The 23,110-nt window shown below is 33.3% G+C and overlaps 2 protein-coding genes across 11 annotated transcripts; both read left to right on the forward strand.

Moving 5' to 3' along the window:
* The first annotated feature begins 1,369 nt into the window (after nt 1–1,369).
* On the forward strand, nt 1,370–18,609 carry LOC135265449 (uncharacterized). 9 transcript variants are annotated; one of them, XM_064354959.1, is made up of 10 exons: nt 1,392–2,043; nt 2,238–2,400; nt 2,668–3,603; nt 3,653–3,682; nt 3,732–4,077; nt 4,119–4,697; nt 4,768–4,807; nt 4,975–5,326; nt 5,381–5,574; nt 5,623–6,049. In XM_064354959.1, exons 6-9 carry the CDS (start codon nt 4,659–4,661, stop codon nt 5,565–5,567), a joined length of 618 nt encoding a protein of 205 aa, XP_064211029.1. In that variant the 5' UTR covers nt 1,392–2,043; nt 2,238–2,400; nt 2,668–3,603; nt 3,653–3,682; nt 3,732–4,077; nt 4,119–4,658; the 3' UTR covers nt 5,568–5,574; nt 5,623–6,049. The 9 variants fall into 9 exon arrangements, 4 of the variants coding, with proteins under 4 accessions (XP_064211029.1, XP_064211027.1, XP_064211028.1 ...); XR_010333110.1 differs by adding an exon at nt 18,595–18,609 and having other exon boundaries at nt 1,373–2,043; nt 2,668–3,682; nt 4,119–5,326; nt 5,623–5,796; nt 5,850–6,227; XR_010333111.1 differs by adding an exon at nt 18,595–18,609 and having other exon boundaries at nt 1,373–2,043; nt 2,668–3,682; nt 4,119–4,921; nt 5,623–6,227.
* LOC135265445 (piggyBac transposable element-derived protein 4-like) lies at nt 7,921–10,199 on the forward strand. Of its 2 annotated transcripts, XM_064354948.1 has the most exons (3): nt 7,921–8,180; nt 8,333–8,537; nt 8,596–10,199. In XM_064354948.1, the coding sequence occupies exons 2-3, from the start codon at nt 8,342–8,344 to the stop codon at nt 10,182–10,184; spliced, it is 1,785 nt and encodes a 594-aa protein (XP_064211018.1). In that variant the 5' UTR covers nt 7,921–8,180; nt 8,333–8,341; the 3' UTR covers nt 10,185–10,199. The 2 variants fall into 2 exon arrangements, with proteins under 2 accessions (XP_064211018.1, XP_064211017.1); XM_064354947.1 differs by having other exon boundaries at nt 7,921–8,537.
* Nucleotides 18,610–23,110: the final 4,501 nt, after the last annotated feature.

The raw sequence follows: 23,110 nt of genomic DNA on the forward strand, positions 1-23,110 counted from the left end.
TGATTAATTGTTGGTTTACGTGAAACGTAAAGTGTTGAACATCATGAAGCTTTTCAGGAGCTGATCAGTTAATTTCCAACTTCAGGAACTTGACGCCTAATTATTATAAATTACGTATTATGATGTATTCATTTATTGTTGCTACGCTTTTTATTTGCTGTTTCTCTTGATTTCGTTTTTGGAAAGAAAGTGTCAATTAACTTCCGATCGATTTGGGAAATCCATTTCATTCACCTGTTCTTCACGGCTTGGCTAACATTCGTCCATCAACTAGAACATCGTCGCCGAAGAAAAGAAAATAATTTAAATTTTCCACATTTTTTTACCAAAACGGATTTTAGTACAATAAGTATTGACGTTATTTCCCACAACTTTTGGCCAAACGTATTTGCATACAAATAATGGAATTTAACGAAACAGATCAAAGTTTCAAGTTTAAAAATCAAAGGGAAAACTTTGCAGATAATTCATATTTTCGCCCTAGGGGAAAGAATAAACTTATCGGAAGTATTGGAACTTTTCACATGATTGTATTTTTCTTTTTTGTACGGCGTATTTCCCACTTTGTTGTATAACCATCAGGCACGGGGAACTTTAGACGGGTGCTGCGATTTAAGATTGCCGATGAGTAATGAGTTAAGTTTTCTTCCTCTTTAATTAACATTTAATGAATACTACATCACTCCATCTTCCCTTCTTTTTACCTTATTTCACGTGATTGACTAAGAAGAATAATTAATTATATGCGGACTCGCGTGTTGCTTATAATTTTGTCATAACAGCATTGTAATTAGCGTCTAAAGTTACCCTTGTAATACATGCACACAACTTTTAAGAAAGACTTTCGAAAAGTTTGACTCCAATCACCTTCTCAATACATTTAAATTAAGTGGCGCATTTAGTTAATTGTCTATTTGTTGCAAATGTTAAATTAATATTAATAACAGTATCGCAATCATTTTAAGTACATGCAGCTGCAGAAAAAATGAAAATTAAGACACGCTGTAGACTTTAGGTCTTTTACTCGTACTTCTTGTGTAGGATTGCAGAAAATTATTTTTTTTGCACAGATTAAATTCATCTGTCATTAGCATAACTCGCAGAACTTTTCTGATTTTGATGTTTATTTCAGTCGTAATAACTTAAATTGTAACTTTTTGTAATTATTTCCAGTTTTAATTTATTTGGAGGAGTTCTTTATTATTAACGATACGAAATGTAGGAAAATTAAATAAGCCTAAAAATGTATTTTCCAAATGTGGCCACTGACTTATGCAATACCGATTACACATTCAAATAAAGAGTTATCTACAAGTTAAATTATGTATATCTATTAAACCAATGTACCTATTTAATATTTATGGTATTATTTGTTGAAATCTCATTTAATTTAAAAAAAAAAGCTATTTGTTGTTAATGTATTTTTTGCCACAGTGAAGTGAGTCAAGTGCGCAAAAATTTGGTAATTCCCCGGTCATGGTTGACGGCCATCGAGTGAAATCACTCAGAAGTGAAGATGTATCTGTGTATTTAAAGACTTTCACGGACGCGTACCGGAGTCTAATTGCTGGCCAGTAAATTATGTAAATTTCCACACATGAAGCGTTTATACCTATAAACACAGAAACGAAACTAGTTTCAAACAGTTTGTGTTGCGCTTTGGCGGGAGCACAGTATTTGAAAATAATTTGTAGATTTAGTGGCACTCTATAAATAAAACGAGAACGAGTTTGATCGAACTTTCATTTACGATATGATGACTAAACCTTGCGGCTAATGTGTTACTTGCTATAATTTATTGCGGCTACAGTCATTATCAAGTGTAGTGTAGTTTGTTATTCGAAAATTGTAACTAGCAATGTATCAGTTTGTGTTTACAACTGGCTTAAATGGGGACTCGGAATTTCATAAGGATTTGAGCGCAACGAACAATCTTTGCAAACTAGTGCAAGTAACTGTAAATGCGTCTTCAGCGGCTAATTGTGGAAGACGATGGTGAAAAATTGCTACGTCTTTTTTATTTTAGTGGTGCTTGCGGTAACGGTGAGTACACTTTGTCTAATTGCGCGAAAGTATTTGAAACCGATTCGAGGAACAAAGTCGGAAATTGCTTTTAGAAAAAAACAAACCTGTCGATCGAGTTTATGTGAATAACCATGAAAATGTTTAAACAAACCGCTGTTCCATTCTACTGATGATTACTTTACTTAATACTTTAATCACTGCAATTGTTGTAGGTGTATATTGCAGAGACGCGACCTCAATTTAAAGAGTCGCTTGAAGCCATCTCCAAAGTGACTGAAGGGATTAATGATAGCGCTATCACTTTTATTAAACATCTAACCGGCGAGGCGTTAAAAGATGACAAGAATAAAACTAAAACCAGGATTTTGTTCCGAGGTACGAATCAATCTTCGTCTACTTAGCGCAGATTTATAAACCTAGTCCAAGGTTAATTTCAAAATGGCATAAATTCAGAGAGTGGTTTTGGGAACAGGAAACAAACACGAAAAAATGAAATTTTGATTGAAACGCCACTGTTTGTTTTTGTTTATGTCTTTACATAAAACACGTAACCTTGACCTATCGTCCACACTTAAACAAGTGTGTTTATTTGTCCTTATTTTTTGCTTGAAATTTGTTAGAAAACTAATTGGTCGCTTTCAGGGGATTTGCTGGGCGGGGAGTTCGGCGACCAGGACATAATATTTCCCGACACGTACCAAGTGATTTTCAATGATGTTCCGAAAATCGACGGTCCTCCTAAGTGTGCCGAAGGCAACACTTTTTGTGAGGACTTTGATTCTTATCCTTACAACCACGTGAAAAACGTGCTTAAGCGCAAGCGGGTGCATACTGATTTATTCGGCAAGGACGAACCCCTCGATGAGCGCTACAGCATCACCAACAGAAACGGCGACTTCGAGGCGTTCATCTGCACGAGCATATCCAAAACGATTTTCCCCCGAGTTGGCATCAACAAAAACAACAAGTGGAAGGTCATAATCAATCAAGAGGAAGACGGATACATTCAAGGGATTAGGACGGAAATTTGCCGAAAGTAAAGGGTTGAAAGTTGATTTCTGTGTCGGTGACAGAGTGTTGCGGGGAAGGGGCGGCTTGTGACCTCATCGGCGACAGGGCGAACGGCTACATAACCAGCTGCAAGCAAAAATACATGTTGCGGAGGATGATGTCTTTATCTGAAAATGGGGATCCCGTCCCGGACACATTCCAGTTACCGTCAGCCTGCTGCTGCTCTTACAGGAAGGATCTGAGTTTTTTGTCCCGATTTGGCGCCGACGATGTTTCCTTAAGGTCGAAAGGGAAAGGAAAATAAAATAAAGAATGTGATATAAGTTATGTGATTGAACTTTTTATTGTAAAAACGGCAGCGGGATTATTTATTGAATAAAATCATACAGAAGCAAACCACAACCAATGAACGAACCCTTCTCCCCACCTTTGGCCGAAACCCTAAACCCTTTCAACTTTCCTAATCACTTATTTACGATTCTATTCAACATTATTCTTCGTGGCTGCAAACGTCGAATGTGGGTGAAGTGTGTTTTCGTCTGTGTTTATTTTATGACTATGGAAGTGGTTAGTTATTTCTTTTCTCTTTTTCTGGATTTTCTTATAGTTTTTTTAGTCAGTATTCAAGCAAGTCCAGCCTGGCAGAGTAAGATTTATCGCCTTGAAAATGAAAATTTAATTATTTTTTATGGCAGGAAACAATCACATCGTTTTTCCGAACTCGCTAGAAGAGCATGAAACTTTCATTGCTCCAAAGTGTAGCGGTAACAAAACATTTTGTGAGGACGTCGGACATTACCCCAAAAATAAATTTAGCGTAATATTAGAAAACACCACATACGGGGAAGATTATTTCATGCCGCAAAGCACCGCCGAGGAAGAATCTATCAAAAATCGATTGTACGGAGTAACTGAATATTACATCTGCAATTCTCACGTCCAAACGCAATATCCCAAAGTGGCGCAAAACGTCAGAAACGAGTGGAAATATGTTTACAATTTTGATAACTACAAGCAAGGCGTAAGGACAGAAGAATGTGTGTAAGTGCATGAAGTGATTACGATTTCTACTTTCTTATTAGAGCTGAAACAGCTTGCAGATCATTCCAGGGAACGCCGCGGGAAGTTAGGACGAAGTGTATGCAAAAGTACAGCGATATGTTGCTGTTGGTTGCCGATGAATACGGAAAACCTGTGTGGGATTTATTCTGGTTTCCTTCCGCCTGTGTCTGTGCATACGAACCAATTATTAATTTTAACCGAGTTTAGGAGAGTTTGCTGACAACTAATTTTCCTTAAATTGCGATCAATAGACGTGTCTTTGAAGCTGAAATGTTATACCATTTCCCGGTACAATAAAACTTTGATTCTATACATTCGTTTTTTTTTCCACCTTTTCTAATGAAATAAAAGTAAACATGAGTTTTGATGTCACGGCGACCTGTAAATTCTTGTGAAAGAATTTCGTAGTCGAATACCCTTCGGAGCCGGTCTCCTGCTGTTAGTGAAAATGATGGTCAAGGTGGTGGACGGTAAGTATCATTAACTCTTAATCCTTTGCTGTTAGTGTCAGATGTACCTGTTCAGAAGACAGTACACAACCTTCAGTGGCAGTGGAAGAAATGTGGGTTTTTGTGTTGGTTTTTGCCGTTTTCAAAGAGGTAGGAATATATCTTGTGAAGCGCTGTGTGATTAAGCTGTTACAAGTTTGATTAATAAATTGATTTTTAGTTGGGCATTCAAGCCATGTCATTTAATCCAGCCAAGATGGGTAAGTTTAGCAAGCGTTAATCAGTGTAAACTAATCTCAGAGAATATAACAGAATAACACAAAGTTTTTTAATGAAGACACTCTAATTTTTTCTCTCATTCGTCTTCTAATTGTGTAATTTTAAACTGGTTTTAATGAGGAAAGAAGTAGTAAATTCGTAGTTTTAGATGATCGCAAGGGTTTGACCTTTCCGGATTCGAGTGAAATTGGGGGTGATTTTTTGTACGAGACGGTGGTCCCCAACTGCCAAAATCACACGTACTGTGAACACTTGGACCGCTACCCTAAAGAACTATTTTCCAAAATATTAAAAAGCCGCGAAAAGGAGTTTTCTCGGTACTTTCAGAGTATGGCAGTAATAGAGCCCATTATGAGTAGGAACCAAGACACTTCCTGTATTTGTGCATCACACAAAAGTATTATATACCCAAAAGCGGCATATAATATAAAAAATAATCTGAAATTTATCTACAACTTCGATGGATACAAACAAGGAGTGTCCGTAGAGGTCTGCGTGATGTAAGCTTTTTAAATTTTATTGTGAATAAGGACGGACTTTAGTACGTGTTTTAGAAAAAATCAAATGTGCAAATTTTACGAGAAGGTGAGAAAGTTAAAAACAAGGTGTCGACAAAAGTTCGTCGAAAAATTGTTACTGACGGCTGATGAAAATGGAAGACCGTACGCTGATAGGTACAGATTTCCATCAGCTTGTGTCTGTTCGTACAAGATAATTAGCTCTAATGTGTTTTTTACTTAAAGTTGGGGTAAGTTTCGTAATTTAAATTTTGTTTCACCTACTAACTCATTTTTAGTAACTGCAGAGTAATACATTTACTTTGTGGAGAAGTGAACTGAGACGATTTTATCCCTGTACTTATCGCAGTATTAGGTGGAAGAAAACGATAGGTATTAATCACAATTTAGTGAATCCCAGCTAATAATTCTTGAAAAGTAATTACGTGTGATTTGTGTGATTATGACGAATTGTAGATACGTAAGTTATTGTGGACTAATGTGTGTTTTTATAATTAAATTTTAGCAATTTTAGTCCGGACGTTAGTCAAGTTTTTATTTATTGTTACAAGCTTTACCAGTGTCTGAAACTGTTTAAGCATTTTATGAAATATTATGTTAGAACTAGCTTAAGCATTAAAAATGTACAAACAGACGAAAAGTATTGTAGTATTGTAAATTTATGTGTACTATAAACTGTAATTAATAAAGCTGTTGATGTTCGAATGAACTTATTTTATGTGGGAAAATGAATAAAATTTGTTGCAAACAGGAAAGCTATTAATAACTGAAACTTAAATGAATTTCCTTCAGTTTTGTTTGAGGAACGGTGTGGTCTGATGTGCGTCCGTGATGCTGAGTTATTTGTATTTGAAATAAGAAGCCTCTAATTTAATAGTAATAGGTGAGTTGGTTAAATTCAACCAAAACGTAGTGTGGGCTCTTCTTGCACCTTTATTGTAACAAAAAAATTCCACATATCTCACTCTTAATACTTTAATTAATTGCTGTTGTGGCACAAACCAATTGTTAGATATAGTATTTAAATAATGCTTGAGGAAATAAGAATTTTGTTAAATTTTGTCCTGCAACGGTTTGTTAAATCTTACATTGTGCGTGCAGAAATCTTCAAGTCGTAAAAACGATCTTATGTTGATTTAAAGAGTTTATAGCTGCAAAATATACATTTCTTCGATTTATTGCTTGACTTGTTATTTCTGGAGGAAAGTGACGGCAAAAGCAAATAGCATTGATACAAACCATTTTTTATTTGTTAACAGATTCAAGTTTGGTACAAGCTTGGGTGTAAAATAAATTTTTCTATAAGTTTAGTAGTAAATTAATTAACTAGTGGCATACTAAAACCAAATAAATACGGTTATTTATTATGTATTGCTTTTATTTTAAGAAAACCTAAAGCAATTTCAGTTACAACTTTAAATACTTTATTCGCGGTAAATATTATATTAAATCAACAGGTGTAATAAAATCGCTGAATTTGAATGAACCATTGTTTTTGATGTTGCTGTTGCAGACTGTTTATTGAATGTTACTTTGAAGTAATTACATAAATTAGATTCATTGGGCATTAATTATATGATATTTGAATGGACACTAATTAAATTCACTGAGTCAGTATAGGGAGAATAAAAACGTTTCTGAAATATTTGTCTGAATGAAATTAAATCGATTAAATATTTGCGTATCAATCAAGCCAGGGATCGCGTTTATTTTTAAGGAGTTTTAAAAATTCTGATGCATCTTCTCTGTTATGCTTTACACAGTTTCGTGGATCTTCCTTGAAGGAGATTGATGTGGCCAGTGAAATCCATCTCTGCGTCACTTCTTAGCGCAAACCCTTTACAATTTGTTGGAAGTTAAACTGATCCTGCAAGCTACAGATACCTCCCTTGAATAACTTTAGGAAAATGCGACTTTCTCTCAGATTTTCTTTAATTAGCAGATTACATAGTTTATGAACGTGATGTAATCATGGCCAGAAGTTCCAACAGTGGAGCCGTTCCATCTATAATTATGTAAAATCGATGCTTTGGGATGATTACCAACTCTAGGGTACCTTAAATGGCATTGTTAGAGCGAAAAAGCGGTTAATTGCTTTTAAATGAAACCGTAAAAGGAGGAAAAATGTTCCTGGCCCTAAAGACAGGTTTAAACGCGGCATAAAACTTGAATGAACGTTACTTAAATATTTACCAAATGCATTCTAATTTCATTTGAATTTTTAAATATTTACTCCGAATTTCAAAACTATATTTTTCTTGTGGCGATAGGTAAGTTATCCAGATGCTCGTTATAAACAAAATCTGTGTCATATTCGTTTTATAGCCATCCTACTAACATTCATTGTTAAAATATTGTTTCAGTTTGAATAGGTACAGCTGTAATTGTAGTCGAGTTTTGGTAAACAAAATGAGCAAAGTAAACACGCAGTTTTTATTTAAAAAATGCTGTAAAAATAAAATCGCAATTTATTCCTGGATTAAGTGCTCAGTATTTTTAGATACTCCGATAATAATATAACTAAATCAACTTTCTAGAATTAATTGTGTTTTCCATATTTTATTTGCACGGCTTAACCCTTTGAAGCACAGTGGTTACTCAGTAAAACCACCTTTTTAAATTTATTTTACTCCTATTCAGCATTCTGGTATCTCGCTGAAACCACATAAGGCATGCGTACTAAGATGCCTGTTTTAGAAATTGCCTAACTTATACTTTTTTCAACCTCGAAATTAAAGTTGTGTCGATGTTTGTATTGGGACTTGCTCCTGCTGTATCAGTGTCGTGATAGTGACTCATTTTATTATTATTATCGTTTATTCACAGTTAAATAAGGGTAAGTAAATTCTGTAAATTGTTGCTATAAATATTTTACTTGTTGTAACGACAGGCGCATGTTCAATTTTTGTTTACATTTTGAGGTAAATAGTAATATGCAGGTGGTTGTACAGTGATACCACTATGCAGTAAATGTTTTATTTTTTACAGACATGAGTAATGCCTTTCTTTGAGGAAGAGCAAGCTCGTCTTCAAAGACTTGTTGACGTTCTAGATGAAATACCATCCGACCCAGAGTCTATTGATGAAGAAGAAGATGACGTGGATGAAGATATTGAAGGCACGTATGTAATTGGTACAGACAATGTATTACAGCGTGTAGATAACATTTTGCAACCAGAAGAACATGTTCCAGGTGAGTTTATATTGCTCTGATTTTTTGTATACTAAGCCAAATGATGATTACTGATTAGACATTAATGGCATTGAAGAAAATGATGACAACCAGTCTCAGAATGATGATCACGACGTTTCTGACGACGATACTCCCATTGCTGTTAGACTTTACAGGAAAGGAATTACTTGGTCTGATGATTATCCAAACATAGCAAGAAAAAATGAGTTTAGGGAACATACAGGTCCAAACATAGAAGCAGAAGAACCTATTGATGTATTTCTGTCACTATTTACTGAGGAACTTATAGATACACTGGTTTATGAAACTAATCTTTATAACACGCAGAATAATGGTGGCATAATTACTAATCCTACAAACAAGGAAGAAATAAAAAAGTTCTTAGGAGTTAATATCCTTATGGGAATAAAAAAATTACCCTCTTATCGGGATTACTGGTCGTCGTCATTGGAACTTAGAGATTCTTACATAGCATCTACTATGTCTGTGAACAGATTTGGTTGGCTTCTTTCAAACTTGCATATAAATGACAATTCTAAAATGCCAACCAGAGACTCTCCAAATTACGATAAATTATACAAAGTCAGACCCCTGTTAGAAAAGTTAACAGAGACGTACAAAACCTGCTACGCTCCAAGTGAATTTCAGGCAATAGATGAATCGATGATTCCGTTCAAGGGCAGAAGCTGTCTCAAACAATATATGCCCGATAAACCCACTAAGCGAGGTTATAAGGTGTGGGTACGTGCAGATAGTTATGGTTACGTTGTACAATTTCAAATTTACGAAGGAAAAAGAAAAGATATCGTAGAAAAAAATCTTGGACTTCGAGTAGTCAAAGAATTGACAATAGACTTAGTTGGCAAAAATTACTCAGTATATTTCGATAATTTTTTCAGTTCAGTAGAACTACTTATTTATCTCCAACAAAATAAAATCAATGCAGCTGCTACTACCAGACCAAATAGAAAGAATTTTCCAAAAGATTTTCCAACTGACAAAGAAATGATTCGTGGCAATTTTGCTTGGAGATCAACACGTACTGGTATAACGGCTACAAAATGGAAAGACAGAAAAGGAATACATTTTCTTTCAAACATGCACAGTCCATTGACAGAAACTTCAGTGAGGAGAAAAGAACACGACGGTTCAACGAAACAAATCGCTTGTCCAGCAGTTGTTCAGGACTACAACAAACACATGGGTTGTGTGGACAAAGCAGACATGTTAAAAACAATATATTGTATTGATAGAAAGTCGCGCAAATGGTGGCACCGTATATTTTTCCACATGTTGGACACGACGGTGGTAAATACATTTATCATCTACTCACAACTTACGGAAGGAAAAAAGCTTACACTCAAGCAATTGCGCCTTGCTATTGCAATATCTCTTATCGGCATTCCACAGAGAGAAAAAGTTGGACGTAAATCATCAACCCCTGTTCACCATTTTAAAACTTACGTCTCACAAGAAGTAAGATACAACAAGTCGGAACATTTGCCTGTCAGAACAACATCTCGAAGATGTGGACATTGTTCCACAGTAGCAGAAGTTCATAGGACAAAATGGGCTTGCTCCGTATGCAAAGTTGCCCTATGCCTCTCTGATAACAGGAACTGTTTTCTTGGATTTCATACAAAATAAATAATATTTAGATTTTTTGCTAATTAATTAATTTCCTTTTCGTTGCATAGTGGTTTTTACGGTAAACCACCCCTCAAAAAAATTCAAAATTTTGAAAAAAAAATTTTTTTTGGCAAGCACTGTTTTTTGCTATCTAACAACTAAAGAAAAATGCTATTAAAAATGTTCATACCTCACTTTCTGGAAATGTGTGCTTTAAAGGGTTAATTTTAATCAATCATAACAGTGACAGAAATAAGTGGTTCTGCTCTACGTACAGATTAATTTGTCATAATAACAAACAGTTGGCTTTCTTTACACAAAAATCATATAAATGATAAGCGATTGAGATAAATGATGCTGGTTGGGCTAATTTAATTAAAAATTGGGTATTGCAATCAGAGTGCAACCATTATGCAATCAATCAAAACATTGGCCAGAGTAAGCAAATTGCGTTAATTTTCTCCTCTTAGTTGCTGTCCTCCCTAGCTAAAATTAAAATATTTTGACCAAGTAAGTGTGGAAAACTGAAACGGTATTTTTCACATCTATTTTATTAAAATTGGTTCTATGCAAAAATGCAAGACGTCTGACGATTAATCGATACGATCGATCTGGAATTTTGCTCTAATAAAAGCTCACCTGACTTGCTTGATTAATTATCTTAATGGCTTTGGATTTTTCCCTCATAAAACCTCTCCTGTTTTTCTTCCCGCAGTAAAAAATTGTGTTGAGATTACGTATTATAAGGGGAAAATATATTTCAGAAAGATTTAGCACCACAATGAAAACACGCAGCTGTAAAAACTGAAATTTCTCTCTATTGATTTAGGAGTATGAAAAGTTTTAAAAGGCTAGGTTAAACGTATTCGTCTTATGGCGTTTTCAATGTAAAAGAATTGTGGCTGTAATTAAGTTATTTGAAAAGATATCAACATCGTTTCAAAACTCAATGTATCTTAGAAATGATATTTACAAAATGGCCATTAGAAAATTTAAAAAAATCTAGTGCTCAATAAATTATGGCTATTTAAATAAACACGATTTCGAAATAATACACGTATTAAGACACCAAGACTTCAAAATGAAAAAACTCTCCGGCCAATCGATAGAGATTTTTATTTTAAACACCTTGGTATTTTTAATTTTTTTCTGTTATTAAAAATAAGCTTAATATCGCGAAAATTTTAATTCATTGGAAGCACAAAATTCCTTGGGCGATGATTTATAGCAGTTGACTAGACAAATCCGCAGAAAGATTTACAATGGGACCGGAGGGTGTGCTAAAAATGATTAGATTTGTCACATCTCACTTTCTTGTTAGTCTTATTCATCGAAACAATAATGACTTTTGTTTCCGTTGAAAAAGGAATTTGGTCGAGATTAACAACCAACCCAGAGAAAGTTAAACCATGTAACCAGAAAAGGGATTATCCGCTTAATAATAATTTAAGGGTTTCACGTTATTTATAATTGGTATTACAATAGGTAACTTGTTTATCTAATAATTTCTTTATCTAAGGCTGGTATTTAGAAAGCACTTTATTTGTGAACACACACCAGGCTAATTTTCTATTACCCAGAAATTGTTAACGTAAATTTAATTGGTTTTGGTTTTTCTTTTTCAAAAATCAAAAGTCACTTCTAGAAGCACCTAACAAAACCCTAACTAACTTTAGGCTTTGTTTACTAACTTTAATTTAAAACAGTAAACTCGTATTGCGTGACTATTTCCTAAACTATAACGCTTTGGAGCTATTGTGTTCTGTACAAATTTCAATGTAAAAATTGATAATAATGATAATAATTATAGAATTAAAAAAATTCGCACGACTTTTTTTCGTCAAAAAATGATACCTACAATAGCGAGCAAAAAATTTTGGACACTTTTGTCATTTCATTGTCAAAAAGGATAGAGTAGTATTGCCCACGATTATGTCGGTGAAATGTCAAAAGTGCTCGCCAGTGTACACTGTTATTCTTAATAAAAACCTAATTTACACTTTGTTTTTTTTTTAAATATAACAAATAATATGCTGAAAAGGAATGTTTTAGTTTTCAAAGGACTCAGCTGTGTGCATGGTATATATATTATGATTATGACAGTATAGCAACATTAATAACGTAATTGGTTTTTGAATTATAACGTAATTTTTTATTTTTGTAAATAACAACTGATATTTCTACTTGTTGTTTTTGACAGTACACTTTTTAGTAATTAAAAAATAAAATTAAAATTAAGTAAAAAAAGATGAATGGCAATTGCATAATTGAGTTCTTTGACCTAAAGATTTTTTGTTAATTGTCTACTCTACCAGTGACCATAGGTATTTAGAGTGTTATTCGTTATTATATGTTATTCGTTTTTATAAAATTTACATTCTTGGGAAAGTATACTTATTGCTATTTAAAAGAGAAAACACCAACCCCCTACATTGTAATCTCCCTAAAGTGATAGGAGGAAGCTTCTGCTAATATAAGACGTGCAAAACTATGGTAATTTTTAATTACTGTTTAACAGTTCGCTGTGCTATTGTGTGGAGTTTGTGCTTAGTGACATTTTACAAAATGGCTAGATCCAAAGGCAATGGAAGATAGAAATATAGAAATTTCTGTTAGTTAAAAAAGTATTTAGATTTTTTTTTGAAAATATATGATTTTTTTTTACGCATGTTTCATTACATAACACCTACGTTCCTAACTACAGTCAAATCTTTTAATTCGACGATATGTTAATCGAATCTTAAATTAAAATTATATTTATTAAACTAATTGAGTAATCCGAAAAATTGACAATCCAGAGAACGCCTTGAATTAGTTTCTTTTTATCGTGATTTACCAGTATTTTAGAACGTTTTTTCTTTTTCATTAAATAAACACTTCAAATTTAAAATAAAACTGTTCAAATTGGGAACATCTTCTTTGGGCATACAAATATCAAGTAAGACCAATGTAGGTAATGTTGTAAATCACAAATACATTCTTTGTTGTGACATCAGCTTAACCACAGAATTTTAAGCGCCCTAAGCCGGTCGGGCCGACAGTTTTATGATCGACACCCCGAGAGCGAGTTCGAGATTCCTTTTAACCTAGCCTTAATGCACTTTTAGGGCATAAAATCAAAGGTAATCATTACCGATGTCGCCAGACGAGACAATAAAATGAGATATTGGACGTATGAATGTAATTTCGAAATGCAATTTTATTGCCAGTTACGTTTTACAGCACTGGGTAATTAAATATTAAAGTGGAGTGCCTGTAATTGTTTAAGTGGTGCTATTTTTAATGCAAAACTATTATATAGTGCAGTGATAACGTCTACCTTGAGCAACCAATCTGCTATCTTTCAGATTTATAAGCGGTATTTCGGAGCTAAGCTTTGATGTTAACTGCTTTGACAACACTCCATACTTCAAAGACATGGTGAATTTGTACATTCGCGTGTTTTAGTCTAGAACGTTTTGTTAGATTTGTAAGTTTATGTAAAGGTAATGAGCTTTAGCTCTCCACACGTGCATTATTCCAATTACTGAAAATTATGCAAAATCAAGCTTATTAAATCTGTAATAAGTCATAAAGATATCATTCAATGAAGCCTTTTGTTGCGATTGTATTTATTGATACAACTTTGTCAAACAGTCTGTTAAAGAAGCTTTACAAGAGCCCTGTTTGCTCGATTTGTGAGCATACTATTATAAATTGAAAATATCCGAACCTTTCTTATAATTTCGCTTCAAAATGTCAACATAAATGATAAAATTTATGAAGGTATTAGTATTCGCTGAAATAAATTTTCTCGCAGCACACTTGCACAAGACACGAGTGAAAAATTCTATTCTTGGGGATTTGATCCTGTATTTTTTATGAGTTCGCATAAAGTTTTGGTGCATTTAAATAGCGATCATTGTTTGTTTCTGTAATAATAAATTACGTTCCCACTTTGCTAAAATCAATTTCTTGCACACAAGCCAAAACAACTCATGTGTGTTTACATCGGGGATGTTGTAATCAAGTAATCCACCCATAAAAGGGTTAAATAAAAATAATGTGGTTACCGGCTTACGAACCGTGTAATTGCCTTTGAATGCTTAAGGGTTTATCAGAATAGGACAGCTGAGGTGGGACCTATTATAGTGACTTTGTCGGCCGAGACAGTTTCTCCACATAAATAATTACACAGCAGGAAAATTTAATTAATGTTTAGGTTTATATTTTTAGTGCTACGAAAGACAAGTGGGATTTTATTCTATCCTACTATACAATGTATAGAAGCTTCGCAAACATTTTTACAACGAACTTCCAAGTTCATCACCTTTACATTTATGGCGGAATAATGTGGGTTTATGATTAAACCTCTCTGCAGTAAAACGGGAAAAGTATGTTGTAGTACGACGATAACAGTTGCGACTTTGCCACAATTACAGTCTCATTTTTGTCCATAATCGATAGTTAACAAGCCATAATTAGAGATAAATTTTATCTTTTCAAAGCACGTTCGGTAGAAGTGCAATAATGTATAGTTATTTTGTCAATTTAACTGATCGCGACCAAAAATTTGTAACCACTATTCATTAAACGATTACACAGAACGTTCATTTTATCACACGTATTTGAAAATTAGAGAATGGAGCCTCGAGCGTGCTTTATGATCAAACAATATCGATAATGGACTCGGACGTGAAACAGAAAGGATTTAACTACAGTTCAGACAATCGGTTGGTTGTTTAATCATGGTTTTTTAATCGTACTAATTCCTTCCTCTTGGTTAATTACAACAGCAATTCAAGGCGTGATTGGTTAATTTAAATCCAAAAGAGACGTGTGAAGCGCAATTTTGGACAATAATGACTTCGGGTTAAATCTAATAAAACAGACGACCTTATGATTGAAAGAATACAAAAATCGTCTCCATCTGAGACATTTACGAAAGTATTACATTAAATATGTATTAATCAGAGGGTGGTGTTACAATGACACACGTTTTTTTATGGTTTTTATTGAGATATAGAGATGTAAGTGCGCAGTCGCTTTATGCATGAACGCCAACTTCCGAAAGCTCGAAAGCTCATGCATATAGTACCGCGCGGGCTTCCTTCAGCAGCGGCTCCGAAAGCTCTAATGCAACCACCTGTCGCACTGGCGCAGTTTCCAACTTGTTAAAAATTTCGTCAAACATTTTGGCGATATCATAAAGTGATTTGTTTGAGATTAGCAAGTTATTCCAAGCTTTCAAGTGTTACTTAACAAGGTTACTGCAAAGTGTCATCAAAGTTTTGAGCGGAAAGCTGACGCGCTCAAATAAGAACAAAATAATTTAATTTCCACTGTAATGTAAAGTCGGTGTAATTATATTTACCAGTAACTTGTTGAATAAAAACTTGCGAATTAAGTGCCCACTCGAGGAGCCTTATTCGCAGCTGCTGCAACTTGTAATTGTGAAATAGCAAGGAATGTAGCAAACTTGCAGCGTTTACACGGGAATTATATTAATATTCCATAAGCAAGGGAATAAAAGCTCGATTCTTAATTAACTTTTTTCGTCTCCGAATTTCGGTTCTAATTAAGTTTTCCATTGGTATTTTCAAATTAGTCTCGACGAAATCAGTTTCTATTAAAAACTGCCATAACTTGGATTAATTTAGCATTAATTAAACGACGAAATGCTTTAAAATTTACCTTTAACGATGAATAACTCCTTATGCCGACTCAATTTTCTAATAAATTTTTAATACGGTTTCGAGGCTCGTCCATATTAACAAGATTAAACTCCATTTTAATAAAATTAAGGTGGGTAGATTCGTATTGATTAAATCTTTTAAAGCACGGTAATTTGCGTTTTGCCACAAGTTAATTAAAGTTTGCTTTGGCCAAATATGCTCTCGTAACACTAATTAAAGGTTAAATTTTGCTTTGTATTCGACAGCAATAAAACAACACTGCAGCTTGCGACGCTTTAGTTGAGCAGAAGAATAATTTTTAGCGCAAACATTGACTGTCAATTTTTAGAACCGTCGAATTTTTTAAATTGTTTGCCCAAGAATTTATACAGCGCATTCTGATACCCAATTTTTTGGGAATAAAGTAACTCAGTACAGAGTGATATCAGGCTGATAATCACGAAAAGCCGAATACATTTCTAATTTACTGAGCTTAACTCAGTTATGGCACAGCTTTGAGTTTTCCTTGCTCATAGAGCAAAACAGATGTTATGGGATTAGGAGACGCACATAATGGAACATTATGCATTGAACATGACAGAATAAATGAAATCAACATTAATCTTGTTGCACCTAGAAGCCAAATCTGTTTTTAGAGTTGAATTAATTTCAAAGTTAATTACACAAAACTGAAACGTGCACTTTGGTGCAGAATCAAAGTTTCGCTGCTAGACTACATTATTTTTAAATCTTATTAAATATGTGACAACATTTTCCGTGTTCAATTATCTAGTAATTTGCTGAATTGTTGTTTCGCGTGTTTCCACCGCTTGTCAACAATATGTAACATAATTTAACTTTGGTTCTGATGAAAAGCTTTCTCAGATTAGATCTCAGAGAAATTGCAATTTGTTTTCATTAAAATATAGCTACGTTATTTCAGATTGAAGTTTTTACATTATTTTCGCTAGAACGAACTGATTTTTGGAAATTTTAAACAAGTGGGTGTGCAATTGAAGGTTTTAGAAGCTAAGTCGTCCCTAACACTCTAATAATTTTGCATGCAAATTTAATAGCTGCACAATGAGCTGGATTACACGTTCATGTAAATGAAGGTACAACAATGGTCATTGTTTAATTTAATGAGATTTAAATACCCTACTAGTAAAAGTGGAAAACTTTGCAACTCTATATGGACGCTTCTTACCAGTTATTTTTATTTTCAACAAAATGTCGAAGATTGTGTACGGTAATGAGCATTCTTGAGAGATCCCAACTTTAAAGCTCAAACGAAAAAAGCCTTTGATAGAGTTCTTTCAATGTGCGCTGATGTTTGGTCTTGATCATTTCCCTCGGATCTATTTTTATCTCTGGTTTTACTTAGATTTAGGTTTTCCCACTAATCAGTCTATTTAAAAATCAATTACACCAAAATAACGTGTGTGGAATAGACTGCGACTTTTACGACTCGTGCACAGTTGATTTATATGTGAGAAGTGTTCAATGACCTTCTCCTTTATACGGAGATAATTGTTTAAGTGTTAAATTGGACCTGAACCTTTCTGAAATAGCAGTTCCTGTCTTATCATCCTGCAGTGATTTGTAAAAGTTTGTAAGTGTAAAAATTAAATAATGTGCTAGACGTAGGTACCTAAACAAAATATGGAAATAGATATTAAATTTTGGTAAATCAGTAAAACACGTTTTAAAATTAATTAAGTTGATCACCACCATTATCAGAATTGTTTTGTTAGATTTTAAATGGTGATTCCGAGACGGGCAAACACTTTTGAGTAATTGAAAGCAAGACATCAGACCCTTAATTTGCACATAATTTAAATTGTAAAAAAGCAAACGGATTAATTTTTACATTCTGTAATAATTATGCTAATGCAAAAATGAATATGTATCTAAACGTTGTTTTGTTCTGTCTTTGAAATATTACTTTGCTGCACAAATTTGTCAATATGTCGACAATACAGGTCCTCAAACAAAATTTTCTTCGCGCTTTTGATTTCTCAAGAGCAGGTTTTTGACAATTTGTTGTCAAGAATGTATTGAGACACAATAACAGCGCCAGTAATGAACCCATTCAAAGGATATAACCCCTATGTACTTTGTTCGAAATGAATTGAATCTAACTACCATCAGTACAGCGTATTGTTACTTAGTAATGAAATATCTTTCGTAATTAAGCAGATAATTGCTTATTGTGGGCCACACGTACAAGGACTTAGTTAGATAAACTTGTCTTAAGTTTACAGAAAGGTTTCTCTGGTTAAGGTTACACCTAATCATATAAAAAGCTTGCTTAGGCGTTACAACTTTGTTTTATTTACATTTATCTTAAAGCAGATAGTGTCAGATAGAATCGATTTGTCATTAATAGTATTAAATTTTATTACCAAACCTGATAATATGAAGGCATAAATCATTCTAATGCGTTTACTCAAAATCGAGACCGAAACATCATGTTAACAAAATGTCAACAAATTACATTATCATTAATAACACCTTGTAACGAATTTTTAGCACGGAACATGTCTGCAGTGAAATTACTGAAACTGGAATATCTAGGTATATTACAGGTGGATATACATATTCATTTCTAGCTCTAGGTAAATACATTTAATTTTGTTCAGTAGAGAGTAAATTAATATACTGCAACAGACTTAGTTCTAAACTCTGTTATTGCTCTGAATGTTGTACTGTTGAATGAATAATGATTTGAATAATGCAATTGAATGTAATTTTTAATTTTTGCTTATTATTAGGAGACTTTCGAGCCATTTTCCTTGAAGAATGTACAAATAACGAAGAATATTTCGATAAAGAAGATGATATACGTCGAAGGATTTACTTTCTACTTTTCGATTGTACAAATTTATCACTAAAGTGTGTTACATTAATAAAAGAATTTATTTCATACGTTGATAATATAATAATAACAATGGAAAGAGATCCTCTTGATCTGATAAGCATACTGATGAGTAAATCTGAAAAAATCACAGAGGAATACAAGTGTACGAATCTATCACCAGTTTTATTCAAGAAGCAGTGTCCCACATTATTCAAAGAACTTGTACTTGAGGCTAATTGTAGCAAGAAAACAAACATTAAATCAAAAGTTACTGTAACTGCTTATGAAGAAATTAAAAATAAGAATATTGGAAAGCAACACATAATGTATACAACACAGCCAGGTTCAATAAGCGATTCATCAAGCTCAGCTGATCTAGAAGATGATGATGATTCTAATTGCAATTCATCTCTCACTCGTAAGAGAAAGAGAAAAACATGTCAAAAAGCAGGGGACTTTGAGCTGGTAGGACATGAAGACAACTGTCAATTTAACAATACTGTGAAATGTCAAGTAGAAATATTGATATTAGTTGGGGATAGATCTTACTGTGAAACATTGGCCAAGCACCTTGGACTGATTTGGTTTGAAGGTCTGCGCTGAAAGGAGAGGAAGACATTGAACGTCGTTTGCAAAATTGTGATAATAAAATTTATAGACTAGCTCACACAGAAATTATTAAGAAAATGATGAATGGCTACAGCAGCATCTGCATCACCACATCAACATCAGCTTGGAAGTACATACCAGCATGTACGAAAGGAATTATTTACACAAAAAACAATAAATCTAATTTGTATGAATTATTCCAGAAGGACGCAAATTACTGTGTTTTTGTCGAAGATAGTGTTCTAGCTTATGTAGATGCTGTTAGTAAAATTGTTCAAAAGTCATTGTTGTGCAATATTTTAGTGGAAGTAAATTATCAAGTAGATGAAAAAGCTTATACTAAAATCCATTTACCTATAACGGTTTTAATACCCTTTTACATTGTTAAGTATTTCGCACAAAGCTTCATTGTGACACATGGAACTTGCACAAATTCTAATATTTTAGATATATTTGAGTCTAGAGGTAATGTCTAAGGCTCCATGTATTGATTCTTTGTAAATGCATACTAATAGTTTTCAAAATTATTGTGTTTTTATGTTTAGTTTGTAACCTAAATTACTGATGATATCAAAATAAATTCTACAATGCCTTTGTCTAATAAATAAAATGAAACTTTATTTTTGTTTTGAAATTAATTTCCTAAAACTATACCAATAAGATTGACAAACTAGACAAAGTTTTAAGATTGCAAGATGATAAAGACAAGCGCAAATTTGAAATTTTTAATATTTTTTTTCTCATATTTCTCATGCATATTTATTTAAGTCTTCAGTTTTTCTCAGTCTGTTGAGAATGCAAAGCTCAACATTTCTGCATTTTTTTCCAAGTAATTAGTGAACTACTTGAATTATATTATATTTAAATAATTACATTATTTAATATAATTATTATTTAATATTATTAAATATTTAATATTATTAATATTATTTAATATAATTATATTATATTTAAATTAATTTTAAACGATTTGAGGCGCCCTCATTTTTACACTGCCGTACTACATGTTCGGGTGCTATTTTGTATCTCGTTTCGTCTCTTAGCTTATAGTCCTTCGTAGATTCGCTCCAAGAACGTTTTATGCACTTTTCATGTTTTATATTCGGAATTATTATCCGTAACCTCAACAATTTAAATTACTATTTTTTTGGAAAGCTTTTTTAACTCTCTGTCTTAAAAAAAAATAAGTTACAATATAGAAGCTAAACTCATACGTAAGAATAATGATAAACAAATAAATGTTCGAGTTTTTATTTTATTAAAACCACAGTTACAATCTACAAACAGCAAAGTTGCGTGAAAGTTTTAAGACAATGATTAATGGTTGAAATAAAATATTTACTGCTTGGTGTTGGACACATTAAGTACATTAATTATAACTAGTTAATGTGAAATTGCAACAAAACAATCAAAAATGTGGTTGCAGCATTCGAAAGACTGAAAATCGTTGGTCTACTAATATTATAAAACCTCGCAGCTGAAAACGTAGGTCGAATTTGTTCAATTTCGTCCAAGAAAGCTTCTTGTAACTTTCCCATTTTCATCAAGTTAAACTTAATTTTCAATAAAACATCCAAAATATCATCCAAATTCTTTCAAAACGTTGTCGCAAAGTACAATCAGATACAGAGCCAAAATCTGAAATTTATTACTTTCTCAAAATAATTATTTAAAACTAAGTTACAGACTAACCCAAAAAATCAGTAAACTTCCAAGTATTGCGCCCGTTTCTAGAGAAAACTGAAAATTTGTTTGAGTTCGAACTAACTCATCAATGTAGATAAGAGTTCTACAAACGCCAATAATGTGACTAAATAAAATATTCCATCCGAAAATATCATTAAAGTGGGAAACCGCATCACTAAGTGTGAAAAGACCGCGTTCGAAAGGTTCCAACAAACTGTAGATTTCTTCCGATTTAACTTTTGTCAAAATCCGTCTTTGGACAATGTTTTTCTGAACGTGGTAACACTGGTGTAGCATTTGTAACACTGTAACGCCCGTAACCATCCCAAAATTGATCGAATTCGCCGCCAAAATCCGGTACGGAAAATAATAAAAAAAGCTAACTCCTTCCTTCCGTCCCAAAATAACGTAAAGAGAAACCGTTACAAAATACGAAACTGTAAAAAAGCCAGCGAAAGAGTATGAACGGTTAGCACCAGTGCCACAAACTTGCGACAAATTACGAATTAAGTGGTACCAACCCAGCGTTATTTTATTCGTCATGAGAGGGAAATAAATCGCCGAACAATACAAAGCCACGTCGGTCATCACCAGAAAAGTCATTTGCATTAAACTAAGACTACGGTAGTCCGGGAGATTATAAAGGAGGTGCGCAAGTGCGGCAATTGTGTACAGAATTATGAGAATAAATGCGAAAATGTGTTTAAGAAGAGACGGTTTTTTCTCACTTGGCGATTTCGGTGAAAGCAGAAAGCATTTTCCGACTGAAAAAATCGCCCCAACTGTGTTTGAATTCATCTTTGAACTGAAAGGGGTGTTTACGTAAACGTTGGGTGAAAGGCTTTTACTTTCAGTCAATCAAACTACAAATTACTTTAAAAGGTGTGCAATTAGCTGTTAAACCTTTTTTAGTTTTTTAGTTTTAGTTTTATTTGGTTTGTTTATTGATTTGTTTATTCATTTTTCTGTTATTTACTTTTTGGCTTCATCTCTTTTTCTTTCAAGACAAAAAGTATTTTCCCTTTATTAGGACGTGCTCTTACGTTTACAATTTGGCGCCTTTACGTATTTTTACCTTTTGCCGCATTATTTTCATATTTCTGTCACTTTTATGCTTTGCTTTACGTTCGCACCCCGACCTCCCCTGTCGTAAGTGGCGCTTATACCACTAGGCCACCAAGGCCCCAGGCACTGACCGTCTTTTGCAGATATTTTAACATAAACTTTTTAAATGAATCAACATTACAAACTATATAATTGCAATAATTCGCCTCAAAATTACACATTTTCGATAAACAACCAACATGTCTCTTCATATAGTCCATATATTACTTAATAATTAAATCAATATCCTGGTAATTTTCTACTTAATATACAGCGTGCTCAAAAACTAGCGCACCAACTCTGTGGTGTGTGGTAGGGAACTGGTCACATATAAAGCTAAAAATAGTAAAAAAATTCTTTGTATTAAAGTTATTGATAAATGACGGATTTTAGATAAATAATATGTGGCAACGTTGTCTAACAGTCATGATCACAATAGAATTTGATCAATAATAAAAATAAATTATTTTTGAAACGGTTTCCTAGGAAATAATTCCCAGTGTTGGCACATCTACACATTGTGATTTTTTTGATAAATTTATTTTTTTTCAATTAAAAAAACGGCTAAAGTCTGATAGAAAATTTAAAAATAATTATTCATCGTTTTGTTAGGGAACGATTACCTAGTGTGAAACATATTAACATTAAAAGCTAATGAAAACTAAAGAAGTTAGCACAATAAGTTTGTAGCTCCAATTTTTTAAAAAATGACTTTAGTAATTTTTCTCCCGTAATCTGCACTTGCTTCTCAATAACGTACCCCTGAGTTGGAGCGCCAGTAATTTTTGCCGTAAATATGACTTTTTTTTGAGTGAAAGCTCGAGTGAAAGTTTTAGTTTAATTTGATGTCTGTAGAACAAAACCACCAAAGTCAAATAAAACGGACATTTCAAGTACGATAAATTTAACAGAAAATTCGAACAAAACATTCAAGTTTTACGGATCTCATAAAAATTGCCTGACAAAATATTTTCAAAAAGTTAGGTCAAATAACTTTATACTTATTGTTTTGGTATGGTAACGTGTTTTGT

The sequence above is a fragment of the Tribolium castaneum genome, chromosome 2, assembly GCF_031307605.1.
Source record: "Tribolium castaneum strain GA2 chromosome 2, icTriCast1.1, whole genome shotgun sequence".
Classification (NCBI taxonomy): Eukaryota; Metazoa; Arthropoda; class Insecta; order Coleoptera; family Tenebrionidae; genus Tribolium; species Tribolium castaneum.

Coding starts and splice junctions, on each gene's coding strand:
- LOC135265449 (XM_064354957.1), top strand. CDS start 4,659: ATGTGGGTTTTTGTGTTGGTTTTTGCCGTTTTCAAAGAG. Junction 4,698..4,767: donor TTTTTGCCGTTTTCAAAGAG/GTAGGAATATAT, acceptor ATTGATTTTTAG/TTGGGCATTCAAGCCATGTC. Junction 4,808..4,974: donor ATTTAATCCAGCCAAGATGG/GTAAGTTTAGCA, acceptor TCGTAGTTTTAG/ATGATCGCAAGGGTTTGACC.
- LOC135265445 (XM_064354947.1), top strand. CDS start 8,342: ATGCCTTTCTTTGAGGAAGAGCAAGCTCGTCTTCAAAGACTTGTTGAC. Junction 8,538..8,595: donor ACCAGAAGAACATGTTCCAG/GTGAGTTTATAT, acceptor ATTACTGATTAG/ACATTAATGGCATTGAAGAA.